At 48.4% G+C, this 20,938-nt stretch overlaps 1 protein-coding gene and 1 pseudogene across 11 annotated transcripts in view; one reads left to right on the top strand and one right to left on the bottom strand.

Moving 5' to 3' along the window:
- Positions 1–20,938, top strand: part of ME3 (malic enzyme 3) — a 200,470-nt gene that overhangs the window by 172,212 nt on the left and 7,320 nt on the right. For all 3 annotated transcript variants that reach the window (XM_022594055.3, XM_089915378.1, XM_022594053.3), the window contains exons 8-10: positions 6,570–6,679; positions 18,861–18,958; positions 19,457–19,570. In XM_022594055.3, the coding sequence (XP_022449763.1) occupies positions 6,570–6,679; positions 18,861–18,958; positions 19,457–19,570 (322 nt within the window). The remainder of the gene's footprint in view (positions 1–6,569; positions 6,680–18,860; positions 18,959–19,456; positions 19,571–20,938) is intronic.
- LOC111184948 (protein tyrosine phosphatase type IVA 1 pseudogene) overlaps positions 4,592–20,938 on the bottom strand; it is a 31,466-nt pseudogene continuing 15,119 nt past the window's right edge. Inside the window, exons 1-2 of one of the 8 annotated variants that reach the window (XR_016393867.1) lie at positions 7,109–17,189; positions 4,592–6,915 (exon numbers count right to left, since the gene is read on the bottom strand). The product of XR_016393867.1 is annotated as a protein tyrosine phosphatase type IVA 1 pseudogene, transcript variant X4 (transcript). Of the gene's footprint in view, positions 17,190–20,938 lie in introns of those variants that run through there. The other 7 variants (XR_016393866.1, XR_016393868.1, XR_016393865.1 and 4 more) reach the window with 7 other exon arrangements.

Here is a 20,938-nt window from a genome sequence, read left to right as displayed (position 1 = left end):
TCCCAAATGGTTTGAGCCATGGAACCTCTTTCTGAGAGCATCTCAAGGGACTAGAGTTTAATGGAATGTGTAAAATAAAAACAAAGACCTAGAGCTTTCGGGATTCTTTCAGCTCTAATTCCTGGAAGGACAAAATAAACAAAAGAAATAGTTTTCCACTGGGTATAACTGATGTCCTCACCATGCACTCTGCTGGGGGGTCTTGTGTGTGTGTGTGTTTTGTTAGGGGCATGGAGTGGGCTGCCATGGAAATGAGTGGTAGGTTTTAGTCATTCTGTTTGGAGGCAGGCTGAGCAAATTCACCTGCTCTTCCCAGGTGCCCTGTGTTTGTTCAGGCCTAAAAGAGGTCAGACCCAAGTGTTTGAAAGAATGGCAGGTCCTGACCTTCAGAACAAAGAAACCAGGTCTACAGCCCATGGAATGTTCTGGTCCCACCACATCTCTCACGCAGTCTTTGGTCAGTTTGCTGGGGGGAAGGGCAGAGCAACCATCTCAGAATCTCTTTACCCTGGGGAGGCTGCATCCCAGGTGGCAGGTACCCGGCTCCGTCGTCACATTGTCACACACAGCTCCCTAGGGCTCCCAGGCACAAGTCGCCATTTTCAGGCTTCCTCTTGCCTGAGGGCTGGAGGAAGAAACCTTTTAACATCCACCCATCGGCCTTGTGGCTTTAAGTGAGCCCCTGCCTTAGAATGCCTTCTGTGACAGCGCCAAGGCCATTTCCCATCCGAGTCCCCAGGGTGGAGGAGTCTGGGCAGCTCCGTGTGCGGCCTGGGAAGGCGCCTCTTTCTCCATTGCAGGAATTCTCCCCTGAGAAGCAGCAGATATTCCTCAGCCCCTGCCAGGAGTTCAGGGAGAAGAGTTCAAAAGTGCAGAAGGGGACAAACAGGAGCCGCCCGGGTGAGGGGCAGCTTCTGGCAGGATGGAGGGGCGTCAGCGATGAACTGCCGGCACTGAAGCCAGGAAACGGCCCAGAGCCCTGAGTAGGGGGCCTGAGCGGGGCCCCTCTGGAGGGGCTGCTGCTCCAGCTGTACGACCTGGACAGTGGCTGCCTCCGCCCTGCTCGCTCAGCCGGTCTGCTCTGGGTCAGCTCAAGGAGGACTTGAAAATACTGATGTTCCTGTCATACGTTGCTCTTACCAGGAATGGTCAGACCTCCCTACTTTGGACTTAGATCTCAGTGAAGCTCCTAGTGTATCTATTCCAACCCTACGTTAAGGAGCTCCTGCTTCCCCCGCGAGGCTCTCAGATCAGGAACTAAGACCCAGAGAGAAAGGGGACTCACCCAAGACTCAGAGCTTATATCAGAGACAGAAGGAGAATACGATTTTCCTGTCCCCCAGTTCAGCGTTTTCTTCACCACATGGCACTGTTTTTCTCGTTGGAGAAAGAAACCTAACTTTAACATCTACTTCACTTTATGTTTTACAAAATCATATTGCTGTTAAAACTAAACTAAGTTCTGGCGTCAGATAGAGCTGGATTCAGATTCCAGCTCCACCCCTTTCCAACTGCAGGAGAATAAATAACCCCGGGGGCAAATAACTGAACGTCCTGTAGCTCAGGATTCCTTCTCTGAAATGGCACCTACCTACTTCATAAGGTCATGGGAAGATTAGTTGAGATAATTCATGCAAAGAACTCAGCCTGATGCCCAGCACCGTCGATAACCATTAGCTGTTTTTGTTACTGTTATCATTAGTAGAAGTATTTTCATGAATATGTAAGGCAGTTATAATTAACATTTAAATTGGTGTTATGATGAAAGTCCAGCATCCTGTATTTGGATATACATGGATGAATTGAGAAAAGGTTTTTTGTAACCTAAGCTTTTAAAATTTTCATTGTGAAATTTTTTTTGTTCTTAATTGGCTTTTAATTAGTTTAACAAGTTGGCAGGAAAACTCACACTAAAATTCCACCAACTCCTTCATGTACCCAGCTCTTCCTAAAACATTTACTGAACAACTACAGTATTGGTTTATCATGGGTGCTCAGTAGATGCTTTTGGATGGATGGATGGACAGGCAGATGGATGGGCAGAGGGAATGGATGGAGGATGGATGGATGGATGGATGATGCAAATAGAGCAATTGAAGTAACCAGCCTTGGTTCAGACTGGATAGTTAGTGGTGTGGTTTCGTGAAAAGCCATAAGTCAGGAGCCAAGGGACCAGGAAAATGTGGTAAAGGGCCCAAAGGTCTCCCTGGAGATGAAGAAGAGGTATAGTGGAAGTAAGGCAGGTGGAAGGAGAGGCTGTGGTCAGAGACTGAAACGCACAGTGTGAAATTTTAGTAGGAGCGGCTCCTGGTGACGAAAGGTCCAGGGAGCAGCCATGGGGAGGGCATCCAAGGTGGGTAGGGGTCCTGGAGGTCATTAAATACAAGGAGGTCAGGAAACTCTGAGTCTAGTTTATTGGATGGCAGATTCACATAGCCTTTTATCCAATTCCAAGTTAGGATTAAAGTGACTTGAATGAATGAGATTTTACTCTGTATCTCATCAAATTCCTCCCTGGGGAGGTTCTCTTACGTGAAACTGAATTTGCCATGAAAGAATAATCGTGCACTGAACAAAGGTATTTATTTATAATCCCTGGCTTATTTTTTAACCTAAGAGTGGTGTTGCTTAAAGGTCAAGTGTGTGTGTGTGTGTGTGTGTGTATGTAAGAGACAGAGAGTGAGAGAAAGGAGAAACGACGTGCATCACATTGTTTTGTCGTCTGACCTTTTCAGCATTTTAGCTCCAGGCCAGTGCGGGAGCAACACTGAGAGTCTTGTGAGGATTCTATATATCAAAAGGTCACCGACAACCAAAGACATTCTGTTCCTCCCTCCCCATCCAAATACTTGAAATTTACACCCTGAACAAAAATTCACAGTAAATGTTGGTTTGGTGAACATAGCATTATAATTGTGCACTGAAGGGTTTTTTTTTGTTTTTTTTTAAACCATTTCTATTCGTTGTACAAGGAGAAGAGGGCTGGATGGTGGGTCAGGAGACACTGCAAGCTCCCTACCACTACCCCCACCAGCACTTGCTCTGTGACTGGGAATAAGAATTGTGGCCAGGATGACACGTGTTTAGCACTTTACAATTTAAAAATCACCCCCAGCTTTTAATCCTCACCACAGCCGCAAAGTTGGCCAGGCAAATATTATGCCCATTGACAGATGGAAAACTGAGGCAGAATAGAGAAGTGAAGTGACACTCAGTTGCAGTGGCAGAGCCAGGTCAGGCCCACGAGCCTCCTGACCCAAGCCCAGAGCTCAACACTGGACTGAGGCAAGTTGCTGCCTCTCCATTTCGGCCCCTGTGACATGAACCTCTCTCCAAATCCCCCCACCAACAGCTCCAACTGGAAGGACCATGGCAGGAGCAAATATTTGCCTGCCCACTGGCATTTCTACTGTACTTTTTTTGCTTCCTCCCTTTTCTGGTGGTGTGCTTCCTTTTACAACAAACCTCTATAAACAGTTTCTGAGAATTACTGAGCTATGTTTGTAATGCAGATGTACTCAGGGAGTATGTAAAGTAATCACTTTAACAAAAGGAATAGATATTTAAAATTTAATACTAACTACGGGAAAAGTGTCCATTGTGTAAAACATAGTTTATCTTTGGATTCAATGTTTGTCTTTGGTTTTACAAAGTAGTTTGTACTTTCAGTATTTTCTACATAATATAGTCAAATGCAGAGCAGTTGCAATGCATCCAAAAAATGGGTACGTTTTCTGAAAAGAAAAAAAGGATATGCCATGCACAAAATTCAGAGGTTGGAAAAAAATGTGTTCTGGGCCACTTCAGTGCTACTCACCCCCTCACAGCCACCAGCCTCATCAGACAGATGCCCCGACAGCACAGGAAGCCCACCACACGTGGGCCCCAGCCACTTTTTCCAACAAGGTCGTACGTCTTTCTTTCCACAGCTGGTCCCAAGCTGGTCCCAGGCCTCCAGTTCACACAGTTGGGAATGGCAGGCACTTCTCCCTACCACATGCCCAGACACTCTGTGCTGAACAATTAGGGCATTTTTTTTCTCAATGAACATGACCACAGATACTGTTGGTCATAAATTGGTCCATGAGATGAAACCCTTTTTCTGCCCATGGATTAAGTAATTTTTAATAATTCACATCACACTTGCTTCCAGAAAGACTCCAATAAGAGACACAGTACAGGGCTTCCCTGGTGGTGCAGTGGTTGAGAGTCCGCCTGCCGATGCAGGGGACGCGGGTTTGTGCCCCAGTCTGGGAAGATCCCACATGCCGCGGAGAGGCTGGTCCCGTGAGCCATGGCCGCTGAGCCTACGCGTCTGGAACCTGTGCTCCACAACGGGAGAGGACACAACAGTGAGAGGCCCGCATACCGCAAAAAAACAAACAAACAAAAAAAAACACAGTACAACCCAAAAAAGCAGGATCAAAGAGCCAGAATCGAGTCAGGGGAGGGTGTGTGCAGAGAGCCTCGGCTGAGGGAACCTACCGTTAAAGGGAAGAAGACAGCTCTCAGCTTCCTGACGCCCAGTGTTAACAGGAAACACAGGTTACCAATCCAGTCATTTTTTAGGAAACACAAACTTTTTCCTGACTTTGAAATCTAGAAGGCAATTCTAGTGTAGATTTTAAATAAGACAACTCAAGCCGCTTAATGGGCCTTGTCTTTACCCACCAAGGCAGTGTTTCTGAGTTCTCCAGACAGGATCAGAACGATCTGAGGTGCTCGCTGAAAATGCATTGTACAGCATGGTGACGGAAGTTCATAATTACTACGGTATCACGCACTTGACGTTTGCTAAGACGGTAGATCTTAAATGTCCTCACCCCTCAAAAAAAAAAACAAATGGTAACAGTGTGAGGTGATGTGTGTGTTAATTAGCTTGATATTGTGGTAATCATTTCAAATGTATACATGTATCAGAACATCCTGTTGTGTTCCTTAAATACATACAATTTTTATTTGTCAATTATACCTCAGTAAAGATGGAGGAAAAAATACAGATTCCTGAGCCCCACCCCTAAACTCACTGGGTGAGTCTTTGGGAGATGGGCCCGGTGCTCTGCATTTTGAACCAGCTTACCAACTGATCCTGCTCTACCTGTACATGGAGAACACACTCACCAAAGTGTTAGTGGATGACAATGGCTTCATGCAGTGGCCTTTCCCAGCCTTCCCAGTACCTTATCAGGGAATAATGCCTGAACCCAGAAGAGTCTGGTGGAGGGACTTGAGACTTCAAGATCCACCAAGGGAGATATCTGGAGGCTGCAGAGGCTCCCCAAGCCTGAGTGGCAGAGGAGCCGGGCTCTCTGCATGCACTTGGGTTTGGAGTGAGCTTTCTGCTGGGATTTCAGATGGCCACAGGCCACAGAGAGACGGGGCCCCATCTCAGCCCTTCCAGCACCCCTGGGGTCTGCCATCCAGAGCCCGTGGGAGTCACCAGCCCACATTAGAGACAATGATATGGGCTTGGCTGACCACCAGGCTCCGTACCCCTACTCTCTGCCCCATCCTCGTCCATAATGGGGCAGGCAATTTGCAGCAATGTGGATGCAACTAGAGATTATCATACTAAGTGAGATAAGTTAGAAAGAGAAAGGCAAATACCATACTATTCCACTTTTATGTGGAATCTAAAATATGGCACAAATGAACCTATGTATGAAACAGAAACAGACTCACAGACATAGAGAACAGACTTGTGGTTGCCAAGGGGGAGAGGGTTGGGAGAGGGATGGACTGGGAGTTTGGGGTTAGTAGATGCAAACTGTTACATTTAGAATGGATAAACAACAGGGTCCTACTACTGTATAGCACAGGGAACTATATCCAATCTCCTAGGATAACCTTAATGGAAAAGAATATAAAGAAGAATGTATGGCACTTCCCTGGTGACGCAGAGGTTAAGAATCCGCCTGCCAATGCAGGGGACACGGGTTCGAGCCCTGGTCCCGGAAGATCCCACATGCCACAGAGCAACTAAGCCCGTGCACCACAACTACTGAGCCTGCGCTCTAGAGCCCGTGAACCACAGCTGCTGAGCCCGCGTGCCACAACTACTGAAGCCAGCACGCCTAGAGCCCGTGCTCTGCAACAAGAGAAGCCACCGCAATGAGAAGCCCGTGCACCGCAACGAAGAGTAGCCCCTGCTCGCCGCCACTAGAGAAAGCCCCCATGCAGCAACAAAGACCCAACTCAGCCAAAAATAAATAAATATATGTATATATATATTGTTTTTTTAAATTACATGGGAAGTATTTTCAAACGAGTAATCTTCAAAAACAAAGAATGTATGTATGTGTCACTGAGTCACTCTGCTGTACAGCAGAAATTAACACAACATTGTAAATCAGCTCTACTTCAATTAAAACTAGATAACTAAATCATAATGGGGCAGGCAGAGCCAGGAGTCCAGGAGCCAGCCAGGTGGCATAAACCCCAGTGAATGAGCCATGCCACACCCACACCCACCCCTGGGCTGCACCGCCCTGCTCCCCAGTGCAGGCTGGGACCTGCCAGGCGTCAGCTCAGGGAGGCAATTACATGCTCTTTCCTCTCCCTCTCCACAGGTTTGGAATAAATTGCCTCATCCAGTTTGAAGACTTTGCCAATGCCAATGCCTTCCGCCTTCTCAACAAATACCGCAACAAGTACTGCATGTTCAACGATGACATCCAAGGTAAGTTTCCACCCCTCCTGACAAAGCCCCTGAGGACGAATGCCTTCTCACAAAGGCTCACCTGGGTGCCCAGGTGGGGAGGTGCCACCTCATAGTCGGTTTGCTGCCAGCAGCTGTTGAAGAAAGAGCAGTAAATCCAGATTCACTTTGCTAATTCTCAGCTCTGTGACCTTGGACACGTCCCATAACTTTGCGAAGTCTCACTTTCTTCACCCATAAAATGGAGATGATTACTGCTTCGGAGAAAAGTAAGAATTTGGTTATTAGATATATGAAAGAAATTTTAAACAATGCTGTGATTTACTAGCTGGTTGAACATGGGCAGATCACATCTCTGAGCCACAGTTTCATCATCTATTCATTGGGAATGATAGTAACTACCTTGGAAGGTTATTGTGAAAATTTAAAGAGCTAATATATGGAAAGTACCGGCACATAGGACTCATCAGACCGAAGCATCAATCGCCATAAAAGTGGCCTTCGCCAGCCACAATAGCTCGCTCTTGGATTTTCCAAACACAAGGCACATCACTGTCAGGGAATCAGGATAAGGCTTTCTCTTAACTTGGCTGGAATGAGTGCTTCTCACAATGATAACCGAGGCCCCAGAACATTCCAAAAGTCAATGGGAAGCATCTTCTAGTTCAGGGTCAGCTTGGCTCCCTGTTCTGTGGACCAGAAATATCTGAAGGTACTTGCTTCTTGCTGTGGAGATGCCAGCATGTGACACTGGAGTAGGAGGGGTGGCTTCTCAGCGATTATCTCACCTGATCCAGGAGCTCTCAGGAAGGAGCATTGCCAGTTATTCCTAGTATTTTATAAAGCCCAAGGGAAACCTTGATGACATGTAGGTTATTATTGAACAAATGAAGTTTGGCAAGCAAGATCTTTTCAAATCAAGGAACCATGTCATGTAAAACGGAACAGGTTGGTAGGGGACAGGTATTGGTCCCTGGGAGTTAAAGATGGGCCAACATTTTGCAGATGAGGCCCAAAGAGGTCACAGTTTTCATCAAGTGAGTAAGACAGACCTAGGAGGATCCAAGCCCAGGTTAAAAATAGCTAAGGTTTAGAGCTGAATACTTGTTATTCATCAGGCACGGTTCTAAGCACTTCACAGCTTAATCCTACCAGATATCACCAACCCTGTCTTATTTGTACTCCTGTGACCTCCCTCTGGGTCAGTTCCCTCTGCACGTTGAAAGCTCTGCTTCTCAGCTTGGGACAATCTTCCCCATCATCTTTGGCTCAGTAACTCGTACTCACCCTTCAAGGCTCAGCTCCAGGGTCTCCTGTCCCAGGGAAGGGACAGCCTGATTTGGGTGCACACCGGGTGCCTCCACAGCCTCCTGTGCCCCCTCTGTCAACTTTCTTACCACACTGTACCCCACATGCCTGCAATGAGTTGTCTGTCTCCCCAGGAGACAATAAGCTCCCAGAGGCAGGAACCACATCTTTTCTCTTCTCACTTCCCAGCCCCAGCACAAGCGCCTGGCACACTGTAGATGCTTCATTAATGTTTGAAGAATGAATGAACGAGGTCCACCTGCACAAATTGAGATTCTCATGAGCACCCACCTGTCCATGTGGGTGTGTCTACACTGGACACCTGCCCCCGAAGCCTCTCTCTTGTCCAGGTCGTCATACATATACTCACCCAGAAATGCACCCCACATGTGCTCACACGCAGACATATATACATCTTCACGTGTGTACGCCCTCATGTATACACACACACAACTTCTTAAATTAAATCAATTCGTTAGTTTTTAGGTCCTGCTGGTACCCAGTTCCAGTAGACTCTATTTCACTCCCAGGCAAAGCCAGATGGAATGGTTTTCTGGGTCCCACGGCAAACAGAGGAGGAATTTCCCATTCTTTTCTCAGAAATGAGAGACTAAAGTCATTAAACTAAAATGCATGAGGAGAGCTGGCAAATGGTACTAGAATGGCAGGAGCCCTATAATATCGAGTCTTTGATCGGGACAACCTGACCGTTAGGCGTGGCCGTGTGATTAACAGCACCGCCCAGATCTTCCCTCAAGAAAGGACTTGTTGTCCCAGCTGGTGGCAGGGCTGGCTGGAGCATCAAGCAGACCACGGTCCTGCCCTGCCAGGACGGCATCACCAGGTGATCAGGGAATATAGAAGCTCAACCATTTTGGCCCAGTGCAGGACAGCTCTGAGGGCACATTTAACTCCAGGGCTCCCCACGGGGCTGGCTGAGGCCCTGGGGACCGCATCGCGGCTCAGCTTCTCCTGCTTCCCCATCCTCGACCCCATCCTGCTTCCACTCCCTCCCTGGCACAGGTGTGCTGATCCCAAGGCCACTTCTTCATAACATCCTGAACACTTCACATCTCTCTGAATCTGCTTCCCAGGGAACCCAAACTGTGCCAAGTAATCCAGCTGGCATGAACACAGAACTTTAGGCTAGAAAAGTGTTTTCCATCCACACTGTTTCACAGCTTCCTGGCCTCACCCCCTCCGCCTGTGGGGAGGACGGACATTGCTGTTCACGTCACTGATGAGACAACTGAAGTTCAAGGCTTAAGTTTTGCTCCACGTCCCACAGCCTAACAGGCATAAAGCTGGGGCTAGAACCTAGTCATTTCTAACTCGGAATTCACTGTCTGTCCATGACGTCGGGCTGCCGATGATCCCTCGTAGGTGAGGCAGTGCCGTGAGTCTCCTTGGTGAGGATTAAATTCCGGACCCCACGGAAGTGTGGGTGTCACCGCTCTCCTCACCCCTCCCATCCTCTCCTCTAACTTCCACAGTTCACAGATCCCCCCGATGAGGCCTGGGGACGGGGAGGGGCTGGCCCACAGTCGCCAGCTGGTTAGTGATGGGTCCAGAACCAGAAGCCTATGATGTGTACTCTCAGTGCTGGGTGGGCGATTAGCAGACTGGTGAGGAATTCCGGGATTAATGGGGCAACGTGTAAGATTAAGCTTATGCTAGAATTGACCCCCTTACCTCCAAATACAAGGTAGAGAGCAGAGGAAAAAGAAACATGAAACTACATAGCCATGCTCAAAAATAGAAAGGAACGCCTGCATGCGCAGAATTGGAGAGAGCTGGGAGAAGGGGGAGGGTGGGAGGAATCACAGTGGTAAACAGACACCAAAACCAAACCGCACGTGGTTGCTGGGGACAGGCCCCGTCCCCCCCAACAGGACTCGTGGTCAGGCAACACCCCAGAATGGCGGGGGATGGGCCCAGGCTGCCCACATGAAATGAACACCAGCGCAGCCTCACATCCTCGGTGGAGTGAGGAAAGATACGACTGAAGGCCTCAGGGTCCCCACCAGACTGAGCTCCGTGAGGGCAGGGCCGTGCCTGGTGCTGAGCAGAAGCTCAGGCACAAGATTGGAACTGTCTCCCAGGCAGTCCTGCTGTTTCACACTCCTGGGAATCACCAACCCCACGTGGCCGACCACAGGGTTGGGCCTCTGAAGCCCCAGCACTGGCAGGGTAAAGAGCTCCCCAGGGCTGCCATGGTCTCCTCCGTGCGCCCCCCGCCCCAGCCCCGGCCCTACTCCCCGCTCAGACCGGTGGGAAGCCTCAGCCTCCCCAGGCTGGTTCTCGGTGAGCAGGGCTGCCCGTGCACTGACTCATCGCTGGAAGCCTCTTCAGGAGTTTTGGAAAAGGCAGAGGCTCGGTGACTTTTGTTGTTTCAGCTGGGATCACAGAAGCATCCCGGCTCTTAGCGGAGGAGAGAGAGGCCTGGGAGGGGAACAGCGCTAGGAATGGCCATGCTGGAGGAATGGCCAGCTGTGTCCTTCCCAAGAAGCCAGGTCCAGGATACCGCTGGCCTGGTGAGCACAGGCCCCCGGCCTCCACGGCTAGCTGCCCGCAGTGTGGCTGGGGACAGCAAAGCCCAGCTGGCCTGTCAGCTCCAGAGCATCCTCCCACCCCAGCAGGCCTCCCTGGACCTGCACTGCCCTCGAGTCCGGCCACGTTCCCGAGAGCAGATGGCCAGTCAGGGTGCCTGTGTGGTATGTCAGGCCGTGGTCGCCCCTCATACTTCCAAGTTTTCATCTGTGAGCCAGAGTTCTTAACAGTCAGATGTTGGACTGAGACAAGCCTAGGTCTGAATCCCCACTTTTCTGCTTTGGGGCTTTGGCCAGGTGGCTTAAATCCTCCCAGTCTTCTTTTCCTGATCTGTAAAATGGACATGATAGTATTCACAGCCATGAGGGAGGCTCAGCCAGTACTGCCAGAAAGGTCAGGATGCCTTTCTAAGGCCAGCGTTGATCCTGGCTGGATGGGCGCTGCGCTAACTCATCGTTAGGTGTCTTCATCATCACCCTTGCTTATGGCACCAGGTAGCTGTAAGGGCTGCAGCGATGTAGCGCGGGAACAGGCATGTAACCGCACTCAGTTCTGGTACCGGGTACTGATACCTCTGGTGCACAGGAGGCTCCCAGCACATGTACCAGGGGGAAGGAGGAAGCGTTGAACAGAGAGGCTTTGGTGGAGGTGAGAAGAGGCACCAGTGTGAGCGCAGGCCTGGGAAAGCCTGAAGGGAGGCAGGGGCCCACCTCACCTCTTCCTCTTTCCACATCCAGCCTATTCTTCCAGCCCATTGAATTAGTTCTGTGAGTTTCCTGCCGATTCTGATTCTGAATGTGCTGGTCCCTCTGCCTAGAACTCTCTTCTGCTCTCGGCTAATTTCTCTTTGTCCTTAAGGACTCAAACCTCACCTCCCCCAGGATACCGCACCCAGGGCCAAACCCGTTCCGCAGGCCCCAGGATGACCCCACCCTTCCCCAGGGCCTGGGAGTGACACTGGGCAGTGGTCACCCGCTTTGCAGAATATTTCAGAATACCCCGGAGCTCAGATGCCACGATAGGAAGGGGGCAGATGGGGAGGAATGGCCCAGCTCTGAAGTCTGTCCAGCTGGTTTGTCCTGTTTACAAGACACCAGGGGTTGCTTCCAGCTGTCAGCTGTCTGCTGCTCCTTTCCTACCACACACAGTAAGCAGCAGTTCCTGGCCCTTCCCGTGTCTCTCCCACAGTGAAACCTCCCCCGGCCGCTTCAGCCTCATCTCTCCCCAGTCCCCAGAACCTTCCTTTTCGCTAAGTCCTGTGTTCTGAGGCTGTTCTTCCCGTACAGGGCTTTCCCAGCCCTGAGATTCTCGTGGGTCTCTTCGCACGTCTAATCCTGGCTGCTCTGAGACCTCCCCCTCAGCCTGTTGCATCAGTTAAATCCCCAAAGAAGCCAAGAAGATGGTAATTATTCCCTCCGGTGGCAGAATAGTCTAACCCTGCCTCCTTCATGGGCCGGGAACTGCCTTCTTGAGAGTCCAAGGGCTCCAGAAAATTCCCTTCAGGACACAGAAACAGGGTTGAAGTCATCTGGAAGGCCTTTGCTTGGTTTCCAATAAGGGGAACTTGAATTTTCTCAACAGTTATTCTGCTAACCCCTGTGCTCAAGACTGTTGTATTCATCTTCATAAATCTGAGGCTTCATATACCCATATACCCAGTGGAGCCCCAGAACAGGCTCTCAGTACACGCTCATGAACAAATGAGCAGCCGCTGGCTGCTGTGGGAAGGTAATTCTGCGGATCATGAAAGTGGGCCAACCTAATCCTAGAGGATGCCCAATCCCCCATGGCCCCAGGCCTCCAAAGCCACCTTGGCCGGACCCTGCCGAGCCTAACTCCCTGTGCTTCTTGCTGCCTAAGACAGCAGCCTTGTCTCACCTGAGAAGCAGCTACTTCTTTCCCTTTTCTCCGACAGTGTGTGGTTTCGAATGGAAACTTCTTTAACTTTGTCAAATGTGACTATTAAAAGCAGAATAGAGACTACATTTTCAGTCCCTTTGTGCTATTTCCTGAACCTACAACCTCCAGTACTCAGTTTGCAGGAAATGCAATTATGGAAAGCTCCCTCTGAAAAGGAAAATTTGTTTTTCTTTCATCACGAATGAGGAACAAACAGTCATGCTTTCAGCTGCCCTCAGCATTCACGGGCACGTGTTCTAACACATCCCTAGACCCCCGGGCTTCTCCAGGTGGCTACCTCCAGAAACCTCTGCAGCTTCCTTCCTCTCTATTTTTAAATCCCTAATACATTACCCAAGACCCTCCTCCTCAAAATGAAAGTTGATGATGGAGATAGCGTTCTTTGCCAAACTTTATAATATAGGATTTAAGAACTGCTGTTTTTCCTCTTGAGTTCTGGGCTGTGAATACGGCAACTTGCCACTTCGGAGGATGGCCTCAGAGAAAGATCCCAGAATGGAGAATGAGAAGTAGCCAGCAAGGTAGCCAGTGAGCGTGGGGTTCCAGAGGCCACATGCAGAGTTTCCCAAAGGAAGGAACGAACACCAGTATCAAATGCTGATGAAAGGTCAAGGAAGAGGAGGGCTGAGGACTGACCACTGAACTTGGCAAGATGGAGGTGCTGGTGAGGTTGACAAGAGGTGGGGCAGTCGCCTGATGGGACTGGGTTTCAGGGAGACCAAGAAGAAAGGAAATAGAGGTAATGAGTATATTCAGCTCTTTAGAAGAATTTGGCTATAGAGGGAAGTAAGAAGTAGGGTGGGAATGACATAGGGTCAAGAGGAGGCTTTTTAAGGATGGGAACTTGATGACATTTGTATGCTGATGGCAGTGATCCACTAGAGAGGGATCAGTTGAGGATGCAGGAAAAAAAAGGGAGAGAATTATAAAACAAATTTCTTGAGTAGGTAAACATGGTGGGATCCAGCACACAGCCGGAGGTGGCTTTAGCTAAGAGCAGGGACCATTCATCCACATAACAGGAGAAACGGCAAAGTATATGGACCGGAGGCAGAGGTTTTATAGAGTTGGTGGTGAGAGGATTCACTTCTCTCCTGGTCGTTTCTACTTTCTTTGAACTTCACTTTCCACTTCTGAAAGGGGAAAAAATGGGAGCTCCGTAGTACCTATTTCCTAGAGTTGCTGTAAAGATTAAATGAGCAAATAAATGCAGGCAAGCGCATACATAGCACGGAGCCAAGGTCACGGGGAGAGCAATCAATAAGCGGCAGTTCTTGTATCCTTTTGAAATTTTCAACTCTGTTCTACCAGATTTCCCAATGCTTTGTGTTTTCCACCCCTTCCAGAGTCACAACTGAACAATTACATCCACCACCTAAGTTCACTTCCCTCCACCTCCACTACCACCTGCCCCTCAGGTCTCCCCCAGGGAAACCCCATAAGGCCACTCCTGCTGCCTTCAACTCCAGAGTCAGGAAAGGCTGTCTGAGCTGCATAGACCAGGAAGGGGTGGAAGCAGCAACCCAGGTTTACCTGCTTTACTTCTAACTTGGCGACTCACAGGCGGAAGCCACTGCCTCTCTCTGGCCTCAGTTTCCTCATCTGTACAGTTGTTGGATGTCACGCTCTCCATCCAGCACTGAATTTCTGCAGGTAAGCTGTTATTCAGCCTGTAGGTTCTAACCACAAAAGATACTTGACATCCAAGAAGGAACAGACCCATCAAGAATGCAGGGTCTTTGGGAGGTTCTCTGATGAAATATCTTTGGCGCCACCTGGTGTCGTATGCTTTGTACAGCTCCTTTCAGGAGGCAGAAGGCTGTCGTGAAATATAATAGAATCAGATGCGGGGCAAAAGGTGCTCTCTGTCCAATGGAAAACTGGAAACAGAAAACGGAAAGTTCATTCCTGCTCCCACCCTGCAACCATTAGTATTTTGTAGCTCCTTTCGGATTTTGTGTGTATATTTTGTTACAATTAGAATCATAGTATGTAGACTGTTGAATGTTCTCTTCCTTCCAACTAACTCAGTGAAGCATGATTCAGGGGTTAAGAGCACATGCCCTAGAGCCCGATTCCCTGAGTTCAAAGCCTCACTCTGTTGTGTGATCTTGGACAACTCAGCAAACTGCTCCGTACCTCATTTTCCCAATCTGTAAAATGGGGATGATGACAGGATTAAATAAATGTCTTTACATTAAGACATATAAAGCACTTAGAACAATATGTGATGTTAGTTACTAACTTCATAGCATTTTCTGTGTTGCTACACCATCTTCATAATGAATCTTTTTAATAGCTTTAGTATCCTACTGAGTGCCTACACTAGCTAATTTACTTAACCATTGCTCTTTTGTTAGGTGTTTGTTATTTCCAGTCATTCTACATTATAAATAACACTGTCATAAATATCTTACCACATACCTTTTGGATTTTTTCATACATAGATTCCCAGAAATAGAAGCATGAGGTCAAGGGGCAAAAACATTTTATGCCTTTGGTCTATATTGGGAAATAGTTTTCCAAAAAGGGTTGTAGCTCTTTAAAATGGAATGTGTGCTGAACTTTGCCCTTTTCATTGCTCCCTCACCAGCCATAGATAACATCAGTTTCTTTGATTTGCACAATTGTAATGACCATAAACAGTCACACTTTAATTTCCTTTTCTTTGACCATCATAGAGGCTTAGCGTTGCCAGTTGCGATTACTTTATTGTGACTCTGTGAGGGTCCACACCAGTCGTTTTAACAGAGAAAACTCGACATAAAGAATTGTGAATTCTGCATTAAAGAACTGAAAAGCCAGAAAGAAACACTAAGGATCTGCTACCACCCCTGAGGCTGGGGGAACACAGGGAAGACAGGTGACAGCTGGCTAGCGTTCATGCCTCTGAGGGGCACGCGCCACGAGGCTAGTTCTGTAAGTGACGGACAAAGAGCAAACTGGATTCAACTGCTGCTTGTGGGACAAACTGCTGCTGTAAGATTAAAAAGCCAAGGCTCTGGAGCTGCCAGATTTAGCAAAAACAAAATGCAGATCAGCTAAATTTGAATTTCAGACAAATAACAGTTTTTAGAATATTTATGCTAATATTGCATGGAACACACACTAGAAAATTATTTCTTGTTTACCTAAAATTCAAATTTAACTGAATGTCCTACATTTTACCCAGCGATCTTACAAAGTAGGAATGGTGCTGGAAAAACTGTTCTTTCCCTGCCCATCTAGTCTTTCAGTCGCCCTCTGGCGCCCCCTATTGGCAGAGCCCACCATAGGGCCAATTGGTAAAGCTGAAAAGTGGTTTGCAGACAAAGGAGAAACGATTATCCAGTAATCGGCAGAGTCCACCCTTCTGGCTGTTCAGCATCGATACATACCGTCCTGCACATTGGTACTTCCAGACAACAGCAACAAACTCTAACAAAATGCCTAATAAAATGCAACTATCTTTCCAACAAATGAAGACATTCTCGCCTTCTCCCTGAAACGGGGAGAGGCAAAGTGTCTACAGTTATTTGCCAACTAAAGAATGTCACTCATCATCTGGTTCTACAAGAATGAAGTCACTAGCCACTGCAGTCACCGACCTTCAACACACCCTGAAAGGAGTTCAAGGCAGAGATCAGGCATGAGGCACTCTGTGAAAAACTGGCAGAACAGGCCTTCAGATACTTAGATATTTTCAGAAGATTTTATGAGCCCAGTTTCTTGCATCTTCTCATATCTAGGAAAACACTAAAATCATTAACGGAGACATCCACTCCTCGTGACGAGCAACAACCTTCTTGTAACCAGCAGCAACCTTCTCCTAAAATGTGTGCTTGATTGCACGTACGCCCTTCACCAATATCACATATACACTGACACCCACACCCCTCTTCAGAGCTATCTGAGGGGCTGTCTCCTGGGCTATAGTTCTCATTGTGCCCCAAATAAAACTTAACTCACAGCTGTCACACTGTGCGTTTTTTTGACATATTTATCTCTGGAAGATAGTCGTACCACCCATCTCCGGGCAGGACTAACTACTCTTAAATCTCAGTCACAGTCACACTTGAAAACTCTGTTATCTAAAAGCTAAATTGTAGAATTAACCTCCAACAAAACTTCTATAGAATAATAAGAGGAAGGAGAAGGGAGAATAAATTAGCTAATACGAACCATCATCCGTAATCACATGATAATCAAGGAAGAAAATTTGCATGGCTGCCACATTTCTCATTTCTGTAACCTGTCATGAAGCCATAGTTGATGTTGATGAATTTCTTCGTCGGTCTCCCATTCCATGTTTTCTTGTCATCAGACAAGACCTTAGCTTGCCAGGGTTCCTTAGTAGGATGACCCAAACCTTCATTCCTGAAGGATCTGCATCCTCCGCAGCCCTGCCTCTCTTTAGCTGCAACAGTGTTTATTAATATTTACTCTTGAGCACAGAAGCACTAAGACACACCCCAGAGGATCCCCTAGGCGCAGATACAGTCTTCCCCCTGTCCCTAGTTTCCCCTTGGTTCTCAGGATGAATAACCACAGCCAGTAAAGTAACCCTCTTCTTTGTCCACTGGTTTTGTGGCAAATGGCCAGGTGGCAGTCTCAACTTCCAAGTCAACAGAACCATGTTGGGAATCCTAATGGAAGCATTTGTCTCTTTGGAACCAAGACCTCCAATCCAGAGAGCACAGAATTGAAGAGACAGGAAGCAGAAACCCTGCAAGTGATTCATTAGGTGAAATGGTGAGAGGAGCCATTCTCACTTGAACACCCAAGTATTCTGGCTGTGGAGAAAGAGCACGAGGTATTGTTTGCTAAGTCAGATCACATATTGCATCCTATAAGATAGACCCTCACCATCTCCTCAACTGAGTCTTAAGTCTTCAGGAGCCCATCCTACTGATCTATTAGGTCATCTGCTCCTGGGTGGTAGAGTACGTGTTAAGACCACTGAGTTCCGTGGCTGTGAGCCTATTGCTGCACTTCTATTAATATGAAATGAATTCCTTGATTAGAAGCCTGGAATATATCAGGATGGTGACTAGACATTTCAGACATGCCCAGATGATGGCACTGGCAGAACATTATAGACAGGGAAAGTCAAGCCATATCCAGAAGCTATGTTTATTCCAGTGAGGACACATCTCTTCCCTCTCTCTAATGGAAGGGGTCCAGTGTAATCGTCCTCCTGCCGGGTAGATAGTCCTCCCGGAGGGCGGTGCCATAGCAGGAGCTCCACATTGGTCTCTGCCATTGACAGCTCAGTCATTCAGCAGTAGTAGTAGCAGGCAGCCTCCGTGAGGAAGTCCATGCATAGCCTCCATCCCTGCCACCATGGCTACTCTATATGGAAACTGAGCAAACCCTAGATGGCGTGGGAAAGATGCTGACTGACACGCACAAGCCGTGCCATTTTGTCCACCTGATTATTGAGAAACTATTCTCATTCTGCCCTTTGGTGAGCTTTCACATGGGGCACAAGTATCTTCACACCCTGTACCTATTCAGAGAAGTCCATTCGCAAACCCTTCCCTAGACTTCCTCGTCACCAGTCTTACTGTTCGGTTCTTTCTAAGTCCCTGACCATCTAGCTAAACCGTTAACAACTGCCCACGAATCAATGTAGGTCTAGCCATCTCTTGGACCAAAGTGGACAACAAAATTTACAACGGGAGGTCATGTCCATTGGGAAGATTTACTTCACTATTTCCCTTTAGGGTGACCTTTTATTAGGGCTGTGAAACTGCAACCGTACGCTTCTAGTTGATGCCAGCATACTGTTAAGAACGATCTGTAAACCAAGCCTGCTTTTTCCTCCGTGGTCAACTGGTCATAGGAATTCCTAGTGCGGCCTTAGGTGTGGATTGAGGGAGAGGAAGAGTAGTTGTCAAACTAGTCTGAGCCACCTGCTCGTGCAGCTTACCTGTACCTTCAGATGTATTCAAGCCATTCGATGCTGGTTATGCTACTGGGCATAACCTTATGACTTGCTGGATAAGACAAGCAGCTCAGGTCACATGGTCAGGTAATGTTTCATGGTTAGTTTGTGGCCTCATTTTTAATATGTTTTTATCCATTTACCCCTTAAACAAATCATTCTGTGAGGCTCACCCTTCTTTTTGGCTTCCCTTGTATTTGTCCTTGTTGTTTCATTTATGAATGATGGTGGTAGCAGCACCCGACCCTCTGACCCTCTCTCCCAGGGTAACAATCCAGGAGCTATTTCTCAAACTAACAGTTATCTGCAAAAGAATGCATGGAGAGTACCACGCAAAAGAGAGTTGCTCGACAACCTGCGTGCCTACAGGGCTGACTTCTGTAAGGGCGAGGGGAAGTCGCATGTTCCATCACAGGTTCTAGGTGTGGGGAACTCTGCCAAGGGTCTTGGGGGTGGGACCCGGTGGCCAGAGGGTGATCTCCGTCCACTCTGTTGCAGGCACAGCCTCCGTCGCCGTGGCAGGGATCCTGGCTGCTCTGCGAATCACCAAGAACAAGCTCTCCAATCACGTGTTTGTTTTCCAAGGTGCTGGTGAAGTAAGTGCCGTCGGGGGCTCTCTGCTGTTGTTCCAGTAGGAGAGTAAGAATGGGTGGAGGGGCTTCCCTGGTGGCGCAGTGGTTGAGAGTCCGCCTGCCGATGCAGGGGACACAGGTTCGTGTCCCGGTCTGGGAAGATCCCACATGCCGCAGAGCGGCTGAGCCCGTGAGCCATGGCCACTGAGCCTGCGCGTCCGGAGCCTGTGCTCCACAGTAGGAGAGGCCACAACAGTGAGAGGCCCGCGTACTGCAAAAAAAAAAAAAAAAAAAAAAAAAATGGATGGAGGAGCCGCAAGGTGTTCTGGGCTTCTGAGGAGAGGAAACAGCACAGATGCGTTGTGATCATTGCAGCTGCCTGGGCCCCAACATTTGGGTGTCTCAAGGCAGGTACTTAACTGGGCCTCCTGGGAGTAGTGGGGGAAGAAACGAGGATTTTGGTGAAGCATCTGATAAAATCCTGAGCAGCTTTTGCCTTTTGTCTAAACACCCACCTCGCAGGCAGCCATGGGCATCGCCCACCTCCTTGTCATGGCCCTAGAGAAAGAAGGCGTACCCAAGGCAGAGGCCACAAGGAAGATCTGGATGGTGGACTCCAAGGGGCTCATTGTCAAGGTACTGTCGGTCTGGAGACCTGGAGGTTACCTGATATCTACAGCTATTGGAACTGGACTGGAAGAGATCTCAAGGGGTAAACTGCTCAGACAGAAGAGAGAGCAGAAGGAGGGCAGTGTCCTAATCCCCAAAGCAAAAGATTCATCCCAAAGTAGCCTTAATTGCTCTTGTCCAAAAGCTTTGAATGTGCTTGCAAATGTGTGTACGTGTGCTCTTTCCAGTGTCATCTCCCCCCACGTCCTGCCCTGTACTCACCTCTAACCATGTTGAATCATAATTCTCCAAAAGTAACATGCTCTCTCTCTTCTACATCTTTGCATATTTTGTTCCTCTGCCTGGAATGCCCTTCTCTTTTTCCACACGCCCACTCACAGCCCTCAACCCCATCTGTTTCCTCCCTGTCTTCTGTTACCTCCTTCAAGCAGCTTCCCTGAGCATCTGGGTCTCAATTAGTTCCCTGTGTTTATGCTCATGTAGCCTTCCGCCCTTCATATATTACACTTATCCCGTGATAGGGCTGTTGTCCCTTTACTTGCCTCCCTCCCCATGAGGCTGTATAGTCTTGATGTCAAGGTCCTGCATGTGATAAGTACATAATTGAAGTTTGAGGTACGAATGAAGGAATGAATGAGAGAGACAGTCCAGCTTCTGACTGCAGTGTGGTGAGGGGCACAGTTGGATGACCTTCTCCCTCAGGACTTCACTCAGAGCTCCATGTTTTAATCCTGAGATTTCACTAACATAGACTGTGACAGTGAGAGCCTAAAAAACGACAAGAGATAGGAACACGAGGCTCTCAACCAAGAATAGTGGAGACCCCCCTCAGAAGCAACAGACCTTCCTATTGTTCCCTATAAGGGCAGATTCCCACCGGAAAGAACTGGGACCTGGAGACTCCTCCTTCTGCCCCAGATCATTCCAGAGCACGGTCCAGGCACAGGTGGAGGCTGCCATGCTTGCCTCTTTCCCACGTTTCAACATCACCTTTGCTCACCCCATTGAGCTCACCCCTCCTCAAAGCCCTCTCAAGGCTGGTGTTTTCACCCTGGCTCTCGTGAGGCCAGCTGACCCAGAGGAGTCATCAGAAACATTGACCAGCCTGTCACCCACTGACTCCTATTTGAAGAAATGGAAGGAATCTGGACCCCACTGGGAGCAGACAGCCACTACAAGCCTGTCCTGGATCTCAGCTTATTATTTATCGGGAGGTTAATGGCTCCTGTCAAATACATTCAAATTAGCGCCCTGACCCTGGGTGACTCAGGCCCCCATCCCTCAACTGGGCCTCTGTGCTATATGTCTTGGGGCCGAGAGTATTGGTCCAGACTCAGGCATTTCCTCGGAGCCTTTCTGTCCTGGCCCAGGAAG

This window comes from Delphinapterus leucas, chromosome 7 (genome assembly GCF_059928025.1).
Source record: "Delphinapterus leucas isolate spDelLeu-1000000601 "Yukka" chromosome 7, BTC_Dleu_Yukka2, whole genome shotgun sequence".
In the NCBI taxonomy this organism is placed as follows: Eukaryota; Metazoa; Chordata; class Mammalia; order Artiodactyla; family Monodontidae; genus Delphinapterus; species Delphinapterus leucas.
The sequence above is the reverse complement of the archived record's forward strand: the minus strand, read 5'-3'. Positions and strand labels throughout refer to the sequence as shown.